This window comes from Euleptes europaea, chromosome 18 (genome assembly GCF_029931775.1).
Source record: "Euleptes europaea isolate rEulEur1 chromosome 18, rEulEur1.hap1, whole genome shotgun sequence".
NCBI lineage: Eukaryota > Metazoa > Chordata > Lepidosauria > Squamata > Sphaerodactylidae > Euleptes > Euleptes europaea.
This window is the reverse complement of record NC_079329.1, coordinates 35,748,385-35,766,998: the sequence shown is the minus strand read 5'-3', so window position 1 is coordinate 35,766,998 and position 18,614 is coordinate 35,748,385. Positions and strand designations below refer to the sequence as shown.

At 45.5% G+C, this 18,614-nt stretch overlaps 1 protein-coding gene across 1 annotated transcript; it reads left to right on the top strand.

Moving 5' to 3' along the window:
• Positions 1-10,264: 10,264 nt before the first annotated feature.
• Positions 10,265-15,719, top strand: MIEN1 (migration and invasion enhancer 1). The gene is made up of 4 exons (XM_056863051.1): positions 10,265-10,344; positions 13,503-13,600; positions 14,413-14,489; positions 15,629-15,719. Exons 1-4 carry the CDS (start codon positions 10,265-10,267, stop codon positions 15,710-15,712), a joined length of 339 nt encoding a protein of 112 aa, XP_056719029.1. The 3' UTR covers positions 15,713-15,719.
• The last annotated feature ends 2,895 nt before the right edge of the window (positions 15,720-18,614 follow it).

Below are 18,614 nucleotides of genomic sequence, written 5' to 3'. Positions count from 1 at the left end.
CTTACAACATAGCTCCAAGGCTCATCTGATCAATAACATAATCAAAAGACATTGGCACCTAGTAGAAACCTTACCTGGCTGTAAAAATCCACCTCTATGCGGATTACGCCGCCCACGATCCATGCGTGACTTCCTGGTCCACACTGACATTTCTCCCCAGCCTTCTTTTTCCACTTCTTTACTTTTGCCGCCAGCAATAGGACATCATCGTTGTGGTACGTGCTCAGTGTGTAATTTATGCCTTACAGTTAAAGAGCTCACATCTACTACCACTGGTTTCCGTTTTTTTCTAAAAAATTTCTTTAATTGTGCTTCAAAAAATGTTGTTTATTGCGTGGAATGTAAATGTGGTTTAAAATACATTGGCAGCACCATACGTCCCGTGAGGATCAGGATCTCTGAACATTCTTCTAGAATTCGCTCCAGAAATTTAGAAGCCCCGCTCACTGCCCATTTTTTGGAAAAAGGACATGGAGATAGGGATTTCTCCTTTTGTGTTTTATGGCAATTCCGTGGTCGACCCTATGACTCGCAAAATATCCAAAAAACACTGCACCAAATGGAGACTAAACTTATTTTCCTTATGGGAACATTGTCTCCCAATGGTCTAAACAATGAATTAGATTATTCCTGTTTTTTAGGATAGCATCACTTTAAGAACCCTTTTTTCTGAGTTTTTTCTGAGCCTGTCTGCTACAGCTGCGATCATTTAAGAGCCAAATCCTTTTTACTTTTAAATACCATCCTTATCTTTCCTTGACTATTCTGTCCTTTTGGAGACCTGGATACAAATCTTTGCGGTCCCTATGAGACAACACCTACTAAGGCACTTATACTTATATCTATTATTGGTAAGAATATTTATGCTTGCATAGCCTTTTTATTATTGATTAAATAATGTTTTAATGTCTATTATAAATGTTGATTTATTAGTTGAATACATGCATTTTTGATACACAGATACAGGTCACCGAAGAAGCCATATGCGAAACGTGGTCCCGATCTAGACAACACGTCTGACATCTTTTTCCTGTGGCTTTGTTCCAATAACTGCAACCTAAAAAGAATTTGAATGATTCAAAAAATTCTAATATCAAATGATACCTTAATTGCTTGATTACTTGAACTTACCTGTTGAATCAGGATCCTTGGCATCCTCTTGATAAGTCATACTTATTGGATTGTTATTGTAAATTTTGTATCTGTTTGTACTCCCTTTGTATATGCTGTATATATTTATTCACTTTGCACTTTATAAAATTCACTTATTTGCTTTATAGTGTTATAGTGCTGTTTTGGGTTGCTCCAATTATCCTTACAGCACTGAGCCTTCTTTTCTTGTGGTACCTGGAAGTTAGCAAAAACCCAATAACCTATGCTAAATAACTACGTTGGCTATAACAACCAGCATATGGGCTCAAATTTAAGATATATAGCAGTGATGGCGAACCTTTTAGAGACAGAGTGCCCAAACTGCAACCCAAAACCCACTTATTTATCGCCAAGTGCCAATACGGCAATTTACCCTGAATACTGAGGTTTTAGTTTAGAAAAAACAACTCATACATTCACATATTTTGCGTTAAAAGAAAAACACAATTACAGAGCTTTCAATGATACAAACAACTTTTTATTGAAAGGTAAAAGTTTGCATTTGGCATGCATCTCTCCAGGACTCGTCCTCTGCTCAGCCACCGGAATTATTGTACATAAGTAAACAATTATACTATGCCTGAACCTCCTCAAGAAGTGCTTGAAACTGTCGACAATTCAGAGCACAAGCCATGATGTAATTCACCATTTTTGTGACATCTTTGAGGACATCGTCAAATTTTTTGAACAATTAATGTGATTTTTGCTGTTGTGTGCATGCTGATAATTTGTCTACCCTTGGCTTATACTTTGTAAGTTTGAGAGCAACACATGCAACACTCAGGTCATCTGTTAGCCTGTTTCTGGTGTCAGATTTGATCATTCAAAGCTGAAAACAGCTGCTCACAAGCATAAGATGATCCAAACAAAGTTAGGAAAAAAATCCCAAGTGCTTTCATTTACTTAAAATTATTTGGCAGAGAATTCCACACTTGAAGGATTTCATTTTCAGAATTGTGCTGTCCTTTGGCATCCCTTCTATCTTCTCAAGTGTTTCAGGCAGGTCATAGAATTTATTTTTCCAGATAGAGCTTTCTTGAAATTCTATTAGCTCCATTTCCAGATTTTCTAAATCTAACCAGTGTAGGCAGGAAAGATCAAGTTCTTCAAATTTGGCTTTATTTGGAGAAGAAAACACAGGGTTGTCTCCATCTTACGGAACTGTAAAAATCTGTTACTAAAATTAACCTTTGCAGCTGCTACAATGCTAAAAAATTCCTTGTAGATTTCCTGATGGCTTGTAGGATTGTCTGCAAATGTTGTAGAATTTTCTAAATGCTTTTTTAGACGGGTGGGGCCCCCGAAAAACAGCTGGGGGGGCGTGGCAAGGTGCTCAGCCACAGCCTCCCGGTCCAAACTGAAGATGGGCGGGGCGCCCCGACAAACAGCTGAGCTGCGGCTGCAGCTCAGCTGAGAGGGAGGGGCTTGCCCCGGGTACAAGGAGAGGGAGGGCACCAGCACAGGCTTGGGGAGCATGGGCTTGGAGAGAAGGAGCACCGCCCTCAGCGCCCTCACTACGGCAACACGGCACAGCCCTAGGCAGATGCGACGGGTTTGCACTTGCCCAGAGTGGGCTCGGTGTGCTGGCTGCGGCACGCATGCCATAGGTTTGCCAACACGGATATATAGTGTACAAAATATTGTACAACTTAATATACTCTGTAGTAATGAACACAAACTGATTTGAGATTAAAGAAAATAGTGTTATTGTCACATAATATTCTAAATTGGTGTTAAATGCACACACATGTCAAAATCATATTACATATACAGGATCCCAATGTATTCCATGAAGGCACCAACAACGAAAGAAATCAAAATCCAATCACAATTCTAATTTAAACAGAAAATGTATTGAAAGTCCTGACACAAATGTGTTCAAAGCCCGTAGTCGAACGGCAGAACAAGTCCCGTGGCCAGGTAGGGCGCAAAGTCCAAAGGGGCGGGAGAGCACGAAGCTGCGGGGCTGCAAGGAAAGAGGAAGGTTGGCAACCCTAGGAATGATGTGGCTTTGAAGTGCCCACAATAAAGGTATTTTACCTGTGGCACTATAAACTGCCCGTGTACATAAACAGCTGCAGGAATCCTCCTTTTAGACATGACACCCATGTAGATAAATGCATGTCAAGAACCGCCCCCCCTTCCTGTGCAAACTCTTGCTTTTCACTAAGTCTGTATAAAAGCACCCACATACACTAACATTCCTCAATGTTGCAACGTCCCAAACATTTGCTTCGCTAGCTCGTTATCTCATTACAAGGACCTTCGAGACTCAGCAAAAGAACTGCTTGTTAATTTCAATAGCCAAGAATGATGCCATGGGAAAAAGGAAAATGTATCTTTATTGTTAGAAGTCTATAAAGCTTGATCAATTCTAAATGAAAATGTGATTCTTTCTGCAGTGTGACTGTCCTTTGGTCTCGGCTGGAGAAATTTGAACCCAGCTTGTACTTTTAAACTGATACCTTTAAATAGTAAAAGCTGTAAAAAGTAATTCCTGATCTCCAGTGCGTTATCCTTGATCAGATCTACCTGGGGTAACGTTTTCTAGGCACAACAGCTTCAACCTTTTCCCCTCCTGCCCTTTTCAAGCTCAGAATCACCGTCCTCAACCAGCTTTTATCACCTATGGGAGAAAGGAAGACAAAATAAAGCTACAAGGACCTCACTTCTTTTCCCCAGCTGATGATAAAGAAACTTTGGAAGTGTGATTCTGAGATATTTTAAAAAAAAACTTCAGAAGGGGAAAGAGTTAGCCCACCTTCAGCCCACTCTTCTGCCGCCTGCACTGGACTCCCTCAAGATTAAAATGAAACCTGCTACGAGGAGAGAAAACAATCACGTAATGTGTACTTTGATCCAGTGAGGCAAGTTATACAGTCATGCCTAAGAGGAGTGGCAAGTAGAAACATAACTGGTAGAGTCAAAAATAAGAAAATGAAACTTCTGCAGCTCAAGCTGGATCTTTGTGGCAGTGATCGCAGGAAACGGAAACTTGTTCAGCAGCTGGGCAGAACCCCAGGAGCCGGCTCAAGAGTAGAAGCAGAGGCTACCTTGAATGGTCTGCCGAAGGTGCTGGGTTTTCTGAAAGATTGCCACAAAAAGGAGGGTGACAAATCCGTTGTTTGCTCTTCTGAAGAATCACAAAGACATCATTATGGAAGCAGCAACAGAGACCAAATGCAGAAAGGAAGTCGAGGATGTCATCCAGAAGGTCCTGTGCTTGCACGAGGATGCAGAGAAGCTGAGCAGCAACTACCTGGCGAAGATCCGAGCAACCCTGAGAGCTCTGCAGACCTTCCAAGAGGAAGCAGCCGTAGAGTTCAAGACAATGCACGACTTTTTATACCAAGAGACCTCTCTCATGGGCAAAATAGAGCGAGAGAAGGAGACGGCTCTATGCGTCCTGGAGAACAAGATGATGGATGTGGCTGAAGCCGCATCCTCTGCATTGGAGCTGGTAGACAACCTTAGCAACGCCCAGGATCCTGATGGATGCTTAACGGATGAGGCCTTTAGACAACTGGAGCTGCTGAAAAGAGAGCTGACGAGGTACCGGAAAGAGATGAGGTCCTGTGGACCGGAAGTGTTGTCTAGTCCTCCTGCACAGTATTTGATTTGCTGCCAGATGCTAAAGAACATGGCAAAATCTGCACTGGAGAATCTCACCCTGGACGTCAACAGTGCACACCCTTACCTGGCGATTTCTGAAGACTTAAAATCAGTGCAACTGAATCCACGCCACCAGGTCAACCCAAAGAGTCCATCGCGTTTCCAGCCCTGCCTTTATGTCCTCTGCTCACAGGGTTTCCAGTCAGGCAAGCATTACTGGGAAGTGAGTGTCGGGTGGAAAACCAACTGGGTCCTTGGAGTAGCTAGTTGCCACGTCAAACGCAAGGCAGTGGAAAATCTCGCTCCCCAGAATGGCTACTGGGTCCTCCGAAAAGCACCAGGAAACCAGTTCTATGCCCTGAGCTCACCCCCACTTCTTCTGGCTCCCAAGCACAGTCCTATGAAGATTGGAGTATTGCTAGAATACAAAAATGGCAAAGTTGGATTCTACGATGCGGAGAACATGGTGAAACTCTGCTCCATCACAGGTGACTTTCAAGAGAAGCTCCATCCTTTCTTCTGCCCTGGCTTGGTGTACTCTGAAGAGGATTACCACCCTCTTACAATACATAATTAGAAGAAAAAGGAGGAGTTGGGGAACTGTTCTCTTTGTCAGAGACAGCAAGTGGTGAAAAAGCTGAGAAAAACAATTGTTCGTTTATGCGTTATGGCTTTCCCCCAGGTACACCTGAATGTTTTAGTTTTGTGAAAGGGTTAGAAATCTAGAACTCTCAGCACCCTTACAAAATTCCCAGGTTTCTTGGGGGAAGCATGGACTCTGATCTGGAGGACCAGGTTTGATTCTCCACTCCTCCACATGAGCGGCGGATGCTAATCCGGTGAACTGGATTTGTTTCCCCACTCCTACACACGAAGCCAGCTGGGTGACCTTGGGCTACTCACACTCTCTCAGCCCCACCCACCTCACAGGGTGTCTGTTGTGCGGAGGGGAAGGGAAGATGATTGTAAGCCGGTTTTATTCTTTCTTAAGTGGTAGAGAAAGTCAGCATATAAAAAACAACACTTCTTCTTCTTGTTGTTAAATCATTTCCTGTTTCAGATCAGTTTGATTTTACAATTTAAGAGTAGCTTGAAGTCTATAGATATCGCGTTTCTTGCTGGACGGCGGAAGGGAAGAGGAATGGTCAGCTCTGTTCTATTCATGATCATGATGAATGTATTAATGCAACTGAATAACACTTAAAATGTTTAAAGTGTGTTAGGGGTGGGGTGGGGTGTCAGATTCAACTGCTTCTGGGTCGTATTCAGCCCAAGTGCCAGCAACTGGTCATCTTTGGGTTCCATAATATGGTTCCATATTACCTGGTTAGCCTGGTTTGTTCTAAAGGCATCTTTGTGTCTGCAATGGCAAAACCTAAGAGAGGGAGAGGGGAAGGTTGTGAGAAGATTCAAAACATCCTGGGGGGAGAGGGGTAGCAGAAGAACGGCCAAGTGAGGGTCTGAGTTATGACTCCATAGGGTTGCCAGCTGTGGGTTGGGAGATTCCTGGAGATTTGGGGGTGGAGCCCAGGGAGGGCACAGGTTGGAGAGGGGAGGAAGTTCAACTGGGATATGATGCACTAGAGTCCCTCCTCCAAAGCTGCCATTTTCTCCAGGGAAATTAATCTCTGTGGTCTGGAGATTATTTGTAAATTTGGGAGAATCCTGGGCTGCACCTGGAGGTTCGTAACATTGCACACACTTTTCATTACAGCATCCTGCCAAATGCAATTCACCTGGATGCACAATATGCATTGGCTGTAAAATAGAATGTCCTGTACCAGGTACTGGAGCAGGCTGCATTCATAAACTCAACAGGACCATTCCTGATTTTTAAAGAAAGAAAAAAAGCAGAACATTTCTGCTCATGAAGGATCTGGTTGTCCTTCAAATCTTTGGAAGCTCAAACACAGCCAGCAGCAATTGCTGTTTGAATCACTGGTTACTGGTGTGTGTGTGTGTATAAGCGATACTGGCTTTTGGCTTCCACTTGCATGAGAATTCAGATTCATTTGGCCCACTCAGGTGAAGACGGGAGAGAGGATGAAGTCGAAAGATCTCGACTATACGTGTGCACATGCTAACAAAAGATTTTAAGAAGTACCTCCCCAGAAAAAAAAGGGAGGACAAAACAGTGTCAGTGATTTATCAGGGATGGCATCAGAAACTTGGGACTGTTGGCATGAGCGGTATAGCCCTTGGCACACATTGGTTGCTTCCACATGGTGATGATTCCCCATTGAGTACTTATTGCCATGGCAAATGCAAAAGCATAGCTGCAACAGCAGGGTTGCCAACCTCCAAGTAGGAGCTGGAGATCTCCTGCTATTACAACTGATCTCCCGCCGACAGAGATCAGTTTACCTGGAGAAAATGGCTGCTTTGGCAATTGGACTCTATGGCATTGAAGTCCCTCCCCAAACCCCACCCTCCTCAGCCTCTAGCCCAAAAACCTCCTGCTGGCGGCAAAGAGGGACCTGGCAACCCTATGCAACATAGTGTCTGCCCAGTAGGATCCAATTTACTTTTCTTGGAAACCCTCTCACAGCTGCCATTCTCCATGTCCATTCTCCATTTTTCAGGCAATTTTTTAAAAATAGCTATTTGCTACACTGCTATATTGTGGGGGAGAGGTTAAAAATGTACACCTTGCCATCCACACGGCATGCAAACGCACTTGTACAGCAGTCTTTGCAGAACGATCAGACTTAAGCAGGCTTGGGAAACATCAAATTAGAGGAAACAAAGGGAAAGTGGATGAATGGAAGGTTTTGTGTGGATGTTGGGAGTGGGGGAGATGCTCCAGTTTGAGTGCCAAGTAGGGTTGTCAGCTCTGGGTTGGGAAATATCTGGAGATTTTGGGGGTGGAGCTTGGGGAGGATGGGGTTTGGGGAGGGGAGGGATCTCAGCCGGGTATAATGCCATAGAGGCCACCCTTCAAAGCAGTAATTTTCTCCAGGGGAACTGATCTCTGTTGCCTGGAGATCAATCGTAATAGCAGGAGATCTTCTGTTGCCGCCTGGAGAGTGGCAACCCTAGACCCAAGGAAAGGAAAACATCCACAGGGAATCTGTCATCTCAGAATGAGGAATGACCTCACTGAGGGATGAGAGTAAAACCCCTAATTTGATGGCTTTCCAGCACCTGAAAGGGTGAATTATTTCAAAGGATTATTTAGTTAGTTCTATTTCATATACTTTTAAAAAAATTGTAACCCACCTCATCTGTTGGGAAGAGTGGTGGGCTACCGGTGTTTCAAATACATAAATAGTTTTCACAATCCTCCTGTGAGTTAATCCTCCTGTCAGGATGGAACTGTGATGCTTCAATGGCTTGCCTAAAGAATAGCAGTGGTGATTTACTGTAGGCAGGTAGAGAATAAGGACTGCCTGTGGTGAACGGGGACATCTCTGTGTCTCTGTGTTTCTATGTCTAGGATCTGGGAGGCTCAGGTTTAAGTCCTCCTGTCATGCCACTCGCTAGGTGACCTTGCGCCAGCTGTGCCGTTTCAGCTTAACCTACACATAGGGATCTCCCTAGGGTTGCCAGGTCCCTCTTTGCCACCAGCGGGAGGTTTTGGGGGTGGAGCCTGAAGAGGGCGGGGTTTGGGGGAGGGGAGGGACTTCAATGCCATAGAGTCCAATTGTCAAGGTGGCCATTTTCTCCAGGGGAACTGATCTCTATCGGCTGGAGATCAGTTTTAATAGCAGGAGTTCTCCAGCTAGTACCTGGAGGTTGTGGGAACAACAGCACGAGGCTCATATATTTACAATGTCAAATACACATTATGAAAAATAATACAAGGAGTGAAAATTGTCAATCCAATTATATATTTGTAACCAAAAAAATCTCAAAGGAAAATTGTAGAAAATTAGTTGGTATTTTTCCTTTATATTTCAACAACTCCCATGGGTAGTAATGATTTCATATCGTCTGCCAACAAGTGGCTAGAATAGAATCAAGGAAATGAATGGAAGCATTCTAGCCACTTGTTGGCAGATGATATGAAATCATTACTACCCATGGGAGTTGTTGAAATATAAAGGAAAAATACCAACTGGCAATCTAAGGGTTTGAGAAGGAAATGAGGAAAGAACTGAAACAACCGTCTTCCTTTTCTACCAGACACCTGTGAAAGGAAAGAAAAGAAATATTACATCATATAGAATATACATAATTGTATAATTCATAGGAGACTTATCTGGAATAGTTATATATACCTTTTGGATATAGGAACATGGCATACGTTGGTTTTTAAACCTTATTGGATATTGGAAAATTGTATTTTGTATGTAGTAATAAATGTGTGTGTAAACTGCCGTCAAGTCGCAGCCGACTTATGGAGACCCCTTTTGGGGGGTTTTCATGGCAAGAGACTAACAGAGGTGGTTTGCCAGTGCCTTCCTCTGCACAGCAACCCTGGTCTTCCTTGGTGGTCTCCCGTCCAAATACTAACCAGGGCTGACCCTGCTTAGCTTCTGAGATCCGACGAGATCAGGCTAGCCCGGGCCATCCAGGTCAGGGATAAATAATAAATATTGTGGTATAATATAGGATACTTGAACTGTAATTTAGATATTAGCTCTGTTTCTGTGTCATTTTGGATCTAACCTCCAGGTGGAGGCTGGAGATCTCCTGGGATTACAACTGATCTCCAAGTGACAGAGATCAGTTCCCCTGGAGAAAATGGCCGCTTTAGCAATTGGACTCTGTGGCGTTGAAATACCTCCCTTCTCCAAACCCCGCTCTCCTCATGCTCCACCTCCAAAATTTTCAGGTATTTCCCAACCCGGAGCTGGCAACCCTGCCCAGAAGTGACGTCAAGTCTTCTCTAGGAACTGCCAAAAACTCTACGGTTTTACCATAGTTCCTAGCGGTTCCTAGAGAAGTGCGATGGCATACTGGCCGTTTCTCCGGAAGTGACATCACGCCGTTGCCTCCCCTGTCTCCTGCTGGTTGTCAGGGAAGGCCGGGCGGCCCTAACCGCAGGGTTGTTGTGAGGATAAACTAGGAAAAGGAAAACCAGGTATGCTCCAATGGGTGGGATAAATATGAACACTGTCATATATGAGTAAGAGGCTGAGGTGTCCCTACTATGGTTAAAAACACAGATTCCTGGGGGGGGAGGAGCTGAGGTGTTCTTCCCTCCCCCACATTGCTTGAGGCGCTTGTTTACACGAGGCGTTTCTATGGTAACAGCAGCGTTTCTATGGTAACCGCAGGTGGAGTGGGCGGCGCTTTCCCACAAGGCTCGGCAGGGGGCGCCAAACCCTTTCTACGGCGAGGGAGCGAATGTGAGTGGAAAACCCGGAAACGGGGCCTTTTCTCAAAGGCCAGCGCGCCAAAAGGAACCGGAAGCAGTTTGTTTACCCCCCCTCCTCCTCTGTACGTGATGAGGAAAATACCGGAAGTCCATCTCGGCTTCGGTTGCGGCTCTCGGCCTCGCGGGAGACGGAGAAAAAAAAGGCGTTGGCGGCGAGGCTGACCCGAAGGCGGCATGATGAGCGACGGCTCCGGGGAGCCTGCCGTGGAGGCCCCGCCCGAGGCCGGAAGAGGGGTCCGGATCGTGGTCGAGTACTGGTGAGAGAGAAGGGGAGGGGCGATGAGGAAGGCGGCGAGGGGCGGGGCCGTTGAAGTTTAAAAGAGGCCCCGCCCACCCCTTGCAACCGACGTTCTGATTTCTCCCTTTGCGCTTCTCTGCTGGCCCCGCCCCCTTGAGCTGCAGGCCCCGCCCTTTTGGCCACGCCCCTGTGACGTATGACCGGGCAGCCTCCCGTTTGTGCCCCAGGAGACACGCTTTATTTTTATTTTATATCTTTATTTTTATACAGTAGTGGTACAGAAAGGAAGGGGAAGGAAAAATAAAATAAAATAGGATCTGCATCAACCTCCGAGTTCCCACTTAATTTTATATATTTTTATTTTATATCTTTATTTTTATACAGTAGTGGTACAGAAAGGAAGGGGAAGGAAAAATAAAATAAAATATCTGCATCAACCTCCGAGTTTCCACGTAATTTTATATATTTTATATCTTTATTTTTATACAATAGTGGTACAGAAAGGAAGGGGAAGGAAAAATAAAATAAAATAGGATATGCATCAACCTCCGAGTTTCCACGTAATTTTATATATTTTTATTTTATATCTTTATTTTTATACAATAGTGGTACAGAAAGGAAGGGGAAGGAAAAATAAAATAAAATAGGATCTGCATCAACCTCCGAGTTTCCACGTCATTTAAATTTAAGAAATAAAAAATATTACCAGGTCTTATATCGTTCAGAACATTAGTCCATCTCGTGATTCTCTTAGAAGAGAGAGAATATGTTTTCTCCACTATACCTCCAGTTTAACTGAACACAGAGAAAGAAAGAAATCTAGTACACATTTTATTATTGGTTAAACAATATTCATGAATTAATGGAACGTAGTTTTAATATATCACTTTTTTCTAACTATTAATATGGGAAGATAATTTTTAATCACAATATTAATATTCGACCGGAAATTGTATTTATTGATAGTCGTTAATAATCAAATAAGAATAATTTAGTCCATTGATGAGATTTCGTTAATTAATTATGAGACCCCACCAGCGGCATGCGCTGTGATGATCGCCTCTCTCTTTCCTATAGGAGAGTTGCCAGATGTGAATTGCCGCAGTGAGGGAGAGATACGCTTATTCCGATCCAGTGTGGAGCACTTATTTTAATGTGTTGTTCAAACGCAAACTCTCCCCAATTTTTCCCCCCGAGGCAGTTTTCAGTACAGCATACAAACCAAAAACAATCTGTTAAAACAACATAAACATGTGAGACCCAGTATGGTGTAGTGGTTAGAGTGACAGACTAGGATCTGGGAAGCAGGTTTGAATCTCCACTGCCATTGCAAATTTGCTGGGTGATATTGCGCCCTAATCTACCTCAAACGGTTGTAAGGATAAAATGGAATAGAAGAGAACAATAAAGAAGGAGAAGAGTTGGTTTTATATGGTTTCTCTTACCACTTAAGGGAGAATCAAACCTTCCTTTCCTCTCCCCACAACAGATACCCTGTGAGGTAGGTGAGGCTGAGAGAGCTCTAAGAGAGCTGTGACTAGCCCAAGGTCACCCAGCTGGCTTCATGTGGAGGAGTGGGGAATCAAACCCGGTTCTCCAGATCAGAGTCCACCGCTCCAAACCACCGCTCTTAACCCCTACACCATGCTGGCTCTTTGAGTCCCCTCCAAGGAGAAAGATGGGGTATGAATGAAGTAAATAAGCCATTTAAGGCTTGAAGCAGTACTGTTCTGTGTCCAGATGCCCCCCCCCCTCGCAGGGTTGTTATGAGGACAACTTTGGGAAGGAAGAACCTTTTATAACACCCAAAGTCCTTTGCAGGACAGTCAGTAGAAAAGTGTAATAGATAATAAGGCCAGATCTTTCCTTCTGTATCCACTGAGATCACATTTCTGTGCTATCAGTGTTGTGATAGGAAGACGGTATATTCACACAAATAATATACTTTAGACAATAAAATATTTTTATTTTAATATAGAAATAATCTCTTTAAATATTTAAATATATTAAAATATTTCTATCCCACATGCCCCCCCCCCAAAGGCCCAAGACCACTTACAGTAGGGTTACCAGGTCCCCCCTGGCCACCAGCAAGGGATGGGGAGGTAGGGTTGCCAGATCCAGGTTGAGAACCATCCTGGAGATTTGGGGATGGAGCGGGTGCAGAGGAGAGTGAAAAGGACAATCGGGCCTGGAGACCAAGCCCTACGAGGAAAGGCTGAGGGACTTGGGAATGTTCAGTCTGAAAAAGAGGAGGTTGAGGGGGGACATGATTGCTCTCTTGAAATAATTGAAAGACTGTCATTTAGAGGAGGGCAGGGAGTTATTCATGTTGGCAACAGAGGATAGGACTCATAATAAGTGCTGCTCCTGGGGTCCCTGAGGAACTACATGGGGAGGGTCTGCAGCAGGAAGGGGCAAATCAATGGAAATGGCCATTCTAGTCGAGATCCCGCCCTGTGTCTTTTTCTCAGGTCATACAGCCATATTGGTCCACGCAAAACCCAAACACAAGCATAAAATCTGTTTTGGATTCTTCTTGAGAAAGACAGACTATAACTGTTGTGAAATAAAAAAAGTGAACAAAATCCCAGGTCAGCAGAGAACATAAGCCATGCCAACCAGCATCCATCTTGTCTGGGGTTCATTTCAGCATGTTCTTCCTTGTCCATCCATCACCATTGGAGCAGTTTATATCCTGCGTTCCTTCTGTTGTGGAATTCAAGGTGGGATGCTCCAAGCGGTCTTCCATGCAGGTATTGGCCAGACCCAACCAGTTAGCCTACCTCAGAGGGTTGTTGTGAAGATAACATGGGGAAGGGAGTATGATGCATGCTCCCCTGAGCCCCTTAGAAGAAGGGCAGGGTCATGTGCCTTCCATCCACGTACATAGTAATGAACTAAACCAAGGAAGTATTTGCTGTGTACACACAGCCATTGATCCCTGGCAGTGGGGGCTATCTCCACTGGGCAATCCCGTCTGAAAATGGGCACTGTTTCAGTGATGCCTCTTCCAAAAGGAAGGCATAAACGTCAGTTGCCTGCAAACAGCATACAGTGCATACCTGTCTCTGTCCTGCACTGTTCCCTTATTCTTCTGAAGTAAGCAGCTCCTCCCTTGAACTGGCTGCCACCTGCAGCTTCCATTTCACACACACCCTGCATTTTCCTTCCCAGCAAGCCCTGTGGCTTTGAGTCCGCCTACCTGGAGCTGGCAAGCGCCGTCAAAGAAGAGTATCCGGACGTGGAGATTGAGTCCCGACCTGGAGGGACAGGTATGGCCCCTGAGTTGCTTCCACGCTGAGACCAGCAGTCCCTGGTAAAATCTCATTCTTAGCAGGATGCCCTTCACCCTGCAGTTCACACAGCACCTCAGCAACGGTGGCACGGGAGTGCTGAATCACCAAGCGTTTTGCACACCAGAAAGCCTCAGAAGCACACTAATGGTACAGAAACGATTGGAAGAAAAAAGAGGGGAATGAAACCCAACCTAGAAAACAGAAGTTGGGTGCCTGAGGTGTTCCTTTGGCTACACGCTGCAGGGGAAGATAAGCCATGAACAAACCGTCTCCTAGAAAGCAGATCTCTCATTACTGCTCTTTTCATTGAGGAACCCTTTACGAGGGACTGAGGGACACCCCCCCAGGGTGTCCATAACAGCCAATGGTGTCCCCTTCCAAGTGCTGAGAGGGTGAGATAGAGGCTGTTGTTTTGGTTAGGAACCAGGAAATGGGTCAGCAGCCGGACAGGGAGGTAGAGGGTTTTGTGTGCTCTAGGCAAGCTCAGTGGCTTCGGATCCATTCTTCTAGCAGAGGCAGCACTTTCTGGGGCCAGGAGCCTCCCCCAGTGCAAGGCAGGCTCTGTGCACTGGAGGGAAGCACCTCTGCTAGTGGAAGGGAACTGGAACCTGACCCCTTGTGCTCAGTCACTGGCTTGCAGCACCCCGTGGTCTTGATTTCATGGGCTGATGTTTAGGCAGAGACAGAGGGATAGTTTTGCCTTAGCATTGACAGTGGGGGAGACGGAGCTGGATTTGACACAGTTCTTTCGGGTACATTTCTGTTTTTGTTTTTTTTCTCTTTCACAGGAGCTTTTGAGATTGAGATAAACGGCCAGCTGGTCTTCTCCAAGCTTGAGAATGGAGGATTCCCTTATGAGAAAGATGTGAGTGGTCCCCATTCCAGACATCTCTTGCATTGCTCACTTTGCAAGAGAGGTTGAAATTCTGTGGGAATCGGTCTGTCTGTGATAGCTTCCGTTTCCTCGCGGCTGCCCTGTCCTCAGAGGTATTTCATCACCCACAGAGCTGCATCTCCCCATCCTGATCGGAGGGAATTTGCGGCCTGCAGCCTCTCCATTTATAATCCTGTCAGGTTTTTCTGGTTGTAGAACTCTTCATCAGAGTATAGTAACAGACCCTTGCTACAGTCAGAGCATTATAAATACAGCATCAACTAATTTTTTAAATATTTGTTGGTTAAAAAGCTGATTCAACTGAAATAACCTTGCAAGTTGTGACAGCCTCAGTATAAATCCTAGCAGGGCAGCCGTCACAATCTCCTGCAGCAAGAATAACAAAATGCCTTGTGACCCTTTTAACATGAACACATTGACGGTGGCAGAGTCCAGCTGAACTTCTGGTGAAGTGCAATCTGCCTCACAAAAGCTTCTGCTGTGATAAATAACTTTAGTTTTTCAGGGGCCACAAGACTCTTGGTTGTTTTTAATCTTGGTGTAGGTGAATTAAAAAAAAATAACATCTCTGGAAGAAGAAGAGTTGGTTTTTATATGCCAACTTTCTCTACCACTTAAGGGAGACTCAAACCGGCTTACAATCACCTTCCCCTCCCCGCAAGAGACACCCTGTGAGGTATGTGGGGCTGAGAGAGCTCTAACAGCTGTAACTTGCCCAAGGTCACCCAGCTAGCTTCGTGTGTAAGAGTGGGGAAACCAAACCAGTTCCCCAGATTAGCCTCCGCTGCTCATGTGGAGGAGTGGGGAATCAAACCCTGTTCTCCAGATCAGAGTCCACCACTCCAAACCACCTCTCTTAACCACTACACCATGCTGGAGGGAAACCAAAGGTGGTCACAACCATCAGCCCTGATTACAAAATACTTCTGTTTCCATGGTTGTGGTTGGGAAGAAGGAAGGTGCTTGGGAAATAATACTTTTATTCTGAATGTAATACTTTTATTTTGAATGTGGTTACCCATGGATGGTTTCCTCGGTAGTACAGATGAGCTCTCTGCCCGTCCTGGAAGGATTCACATCTCTTGCTTTTCTCTCTCCCGCCCCTTCAGCTCATTGAAGCCATCCGGAGGGCTAGCAATGGGGAGCCTCTTGAGAAGATAACCAAGAGCCGTCCGCCGTGTGTCATCCTTTAGCCTCACCCTCTCCATTTCTTGTCTTTCGACCCCCTCTCCTCTCCTCCCCCCACACCAACTTCTAGCTGTCCTGACATCTGCCTTCAGGTGTAATGATCTTACTAGGTGGGCTACAGAAGTGTCAAGATATTTTGGGGTGCTTAAGCCCAGAGAGCCTTATAGGCAGGAGCCACAGGAGGGGTTTTTGGGGTGGGGACCAACAGGGCCTTTCAGAACATGCTGGGCAAGCCTTTCTCCTTCAGGGAAGTTCCCCTCAGCGCTCATTTTTTAGACAAGGGAATGGACTCGTGTCTGCTACCTGCCTTCTCAGAAATGAGCCCCTATTTTTTTCCTGCTCCTTTTATAACTTGGCCCTCTTTGTTGCGTGTGACTTTGGGACTTCATCCTAGGACCCAGGCTTCTTTCCCTCCCCCTTCTGACCAGGAGCCAGAACAAGCTAATGTCCAGTCCTCTCTATAAGGCTTGCAGAACTGGAGAGAAGCTTGCTAAAAGGTCTGGAAAACACTGTCGGCTGACAGAATTTGTGCTATAAAGGAGGTTTAAAAGGACAGCACACCCCTCCAGCATACTCTTGTGTAGAACAGGAGGGAGTGGTGTTTTAAATCGCTGCTTCCTGGTGAAAAGCCTCTTGCTGTGAGTAAAGGTTTCCCACCGCAGTGCAGCAGCTGTATCAGACCCCCTCCACACACACACACAAATACTGTTGCCCAAAGATAGCGCTCAAGCAGGACTTTCGTAGTTTAAGGTTTAACAGCCACCCTTCAGTGTTAAGAGCTGCCTGGTTGAGTGACGTTTCAGAACCCGAAGAGTGGATCTTATGGGAGCCCCGCGTACATTCCACAGGAAGTCCCTCTTTGTTAAGTTGGATAAGTCAGATGCTTTGAGGGAGGGGCTGGGCACTGCCCAGCAAGAGGCAGGACTTGGGAAGGAACCATCCCATCAGGACTTTGCCAATCCAAACCAGATTCTCGGGGGCAGAGGAGAGGGAGAGACTGAGCATTTTTTATCCACACCTGCCCAACTCACTGTTTGCTAGCCAAGTGCTGTGTTCCTCCCCCCCTTCTAGGAGCCACCCAGTTTAAACATCTGTCTGACTCTTGCACATAGTTCATCAAGAGATTTAGATCCATTTTAAGCATTTTTTTAACGTTCCATTAATTTTGGCCGGGTTGTCCTGTTCTCTCTCCCCCCCACCCCCTGCAGACACTTTCTTTAGATGAAAATTAACTGCCCATCTGCACCCCCCCTCCACATCTTTCCCTGGGTCACATCTCCGTCATGCCAAAGCATTGATATGAGTTTCTCAAACTGCGCCAGCAGCAGCTGATCAAATGAAGCTGGGGAGGGGGTCAGAATCTCAGCCTCCCATCACACTATTCTTTTCAGTGACCGAAGAAGAGTCTAAAACACAGCTGGGGGTGCTGCTGTGTCTCTCTGATCACAACCAGTTTGTGAATGACGCCTAATTCCTCCTTTGCCCCTTCCCTCCTGCTTCCAAGCTCCTGGGTTTTTAGCACCCAGTTTTCACCTCTTTATCTGCCGCCCTGTGACTTTGGCACATCTGCCACCCTTGGAGTGCGAAGAGGCTGGGTCTCAGCGGGGCTGCCAACTGTGATAAAGACACACACATGGACAGCTGGGAATTGAAGAAGGAAGAGTCAGTGCTGCTTCTCGCTGCCTAATTTATGTGCTGAGAATGTTGAAGAATCTATTTGCTTATATATAATATTAAATATATATATAACATTAAAAATAAAAAGTTATATGCTTGTGCTATTTTTGTGTGTGTGTGCTGTCAAGTCACAGCTGACTTATGGCGACCTCATAGGGTTTTCAAAGCAAGAGACATTCAGAGGTGGATTGCCATTTCCTGCTTCTGTCTCATGACCCTGGTGTTCCTTGGCTCCTGGCGGTCTCCCATCCAAATACTAGCCAGGGCCGACCCTGCTTAGCTTCTGAAATCTGACGAGATCAGGCTAGCCTGGGGCTATCGAGGTCATGGCTAGCGGTAAATAGTATGGAGGAAAAGGATAGAACGAGGAAAGTTTCAGTTAGTACCTTGGGAGTGGTTGGGAAGGGGGCCCAGGCACTCTTTCAGATTTCCAGAGTAGGGCGCAGCCGATGTTCTTCAGGTTCACGACTTGCTTTCAGATGCATTCAAAATTATATTACAAAAAGAAAAGCTGTGTATTTAAAATCACCTGTTGAGTTTTTCTTATCTCCACCATAACCACAGCAACGTGATCAAGGCAGGAGAGTCACCTAAGTCCAGCCTGGGGGGGGGGGGGGTCTTCAGCAAAAGGGTTTTGCAGGCACATCTTATCCATAGACCTATTTAAGGGGTTCTGGAATACTTGGTGTGCAAGAAGTAGTGAAATGGCTTAGAATCAGAATCATAGAATTGGAAGGGACCACCAGGGTCATCTAGTCCAACCCCCTGCACAATACAGGAAATTCACAACTACCCCACGCACCCCCAGTGACCCCTACTCCATGGCCAGAAGATGGCCAAGAGGCCCTCCCTCTCATCATCTGCCTAAGGTCATAGAATCAGCATTGCTGACAGATGGCCATCTAGCCTCTTAAAAACCTCCAGGGAAGGAGTGCTTACCACCTCCCAAGGAAGCCTGTTCCACTGAGGAAGCTCTCTGTTAGAAAATTCTTCCTGTGTCTAGATGGAAACTCTTGATTTAATTTCAACCTGTTGGTTCTGGTCCGACCTTCTGGGGCAACAGAAAACAATTCAGCACCCTGTTCTGGGGAGTAATCCCATTGGACTCAAACTCAAGGGTGGGGGCTGCTCTCCCTACATGGTTCCCCTGCTGCAGGGGCACTATACCCAGAGGGGGACTGGTTGTCCTTTGAGGGTTTGGTTTGTTTTGCAAAAGTTGGAACAGAGACA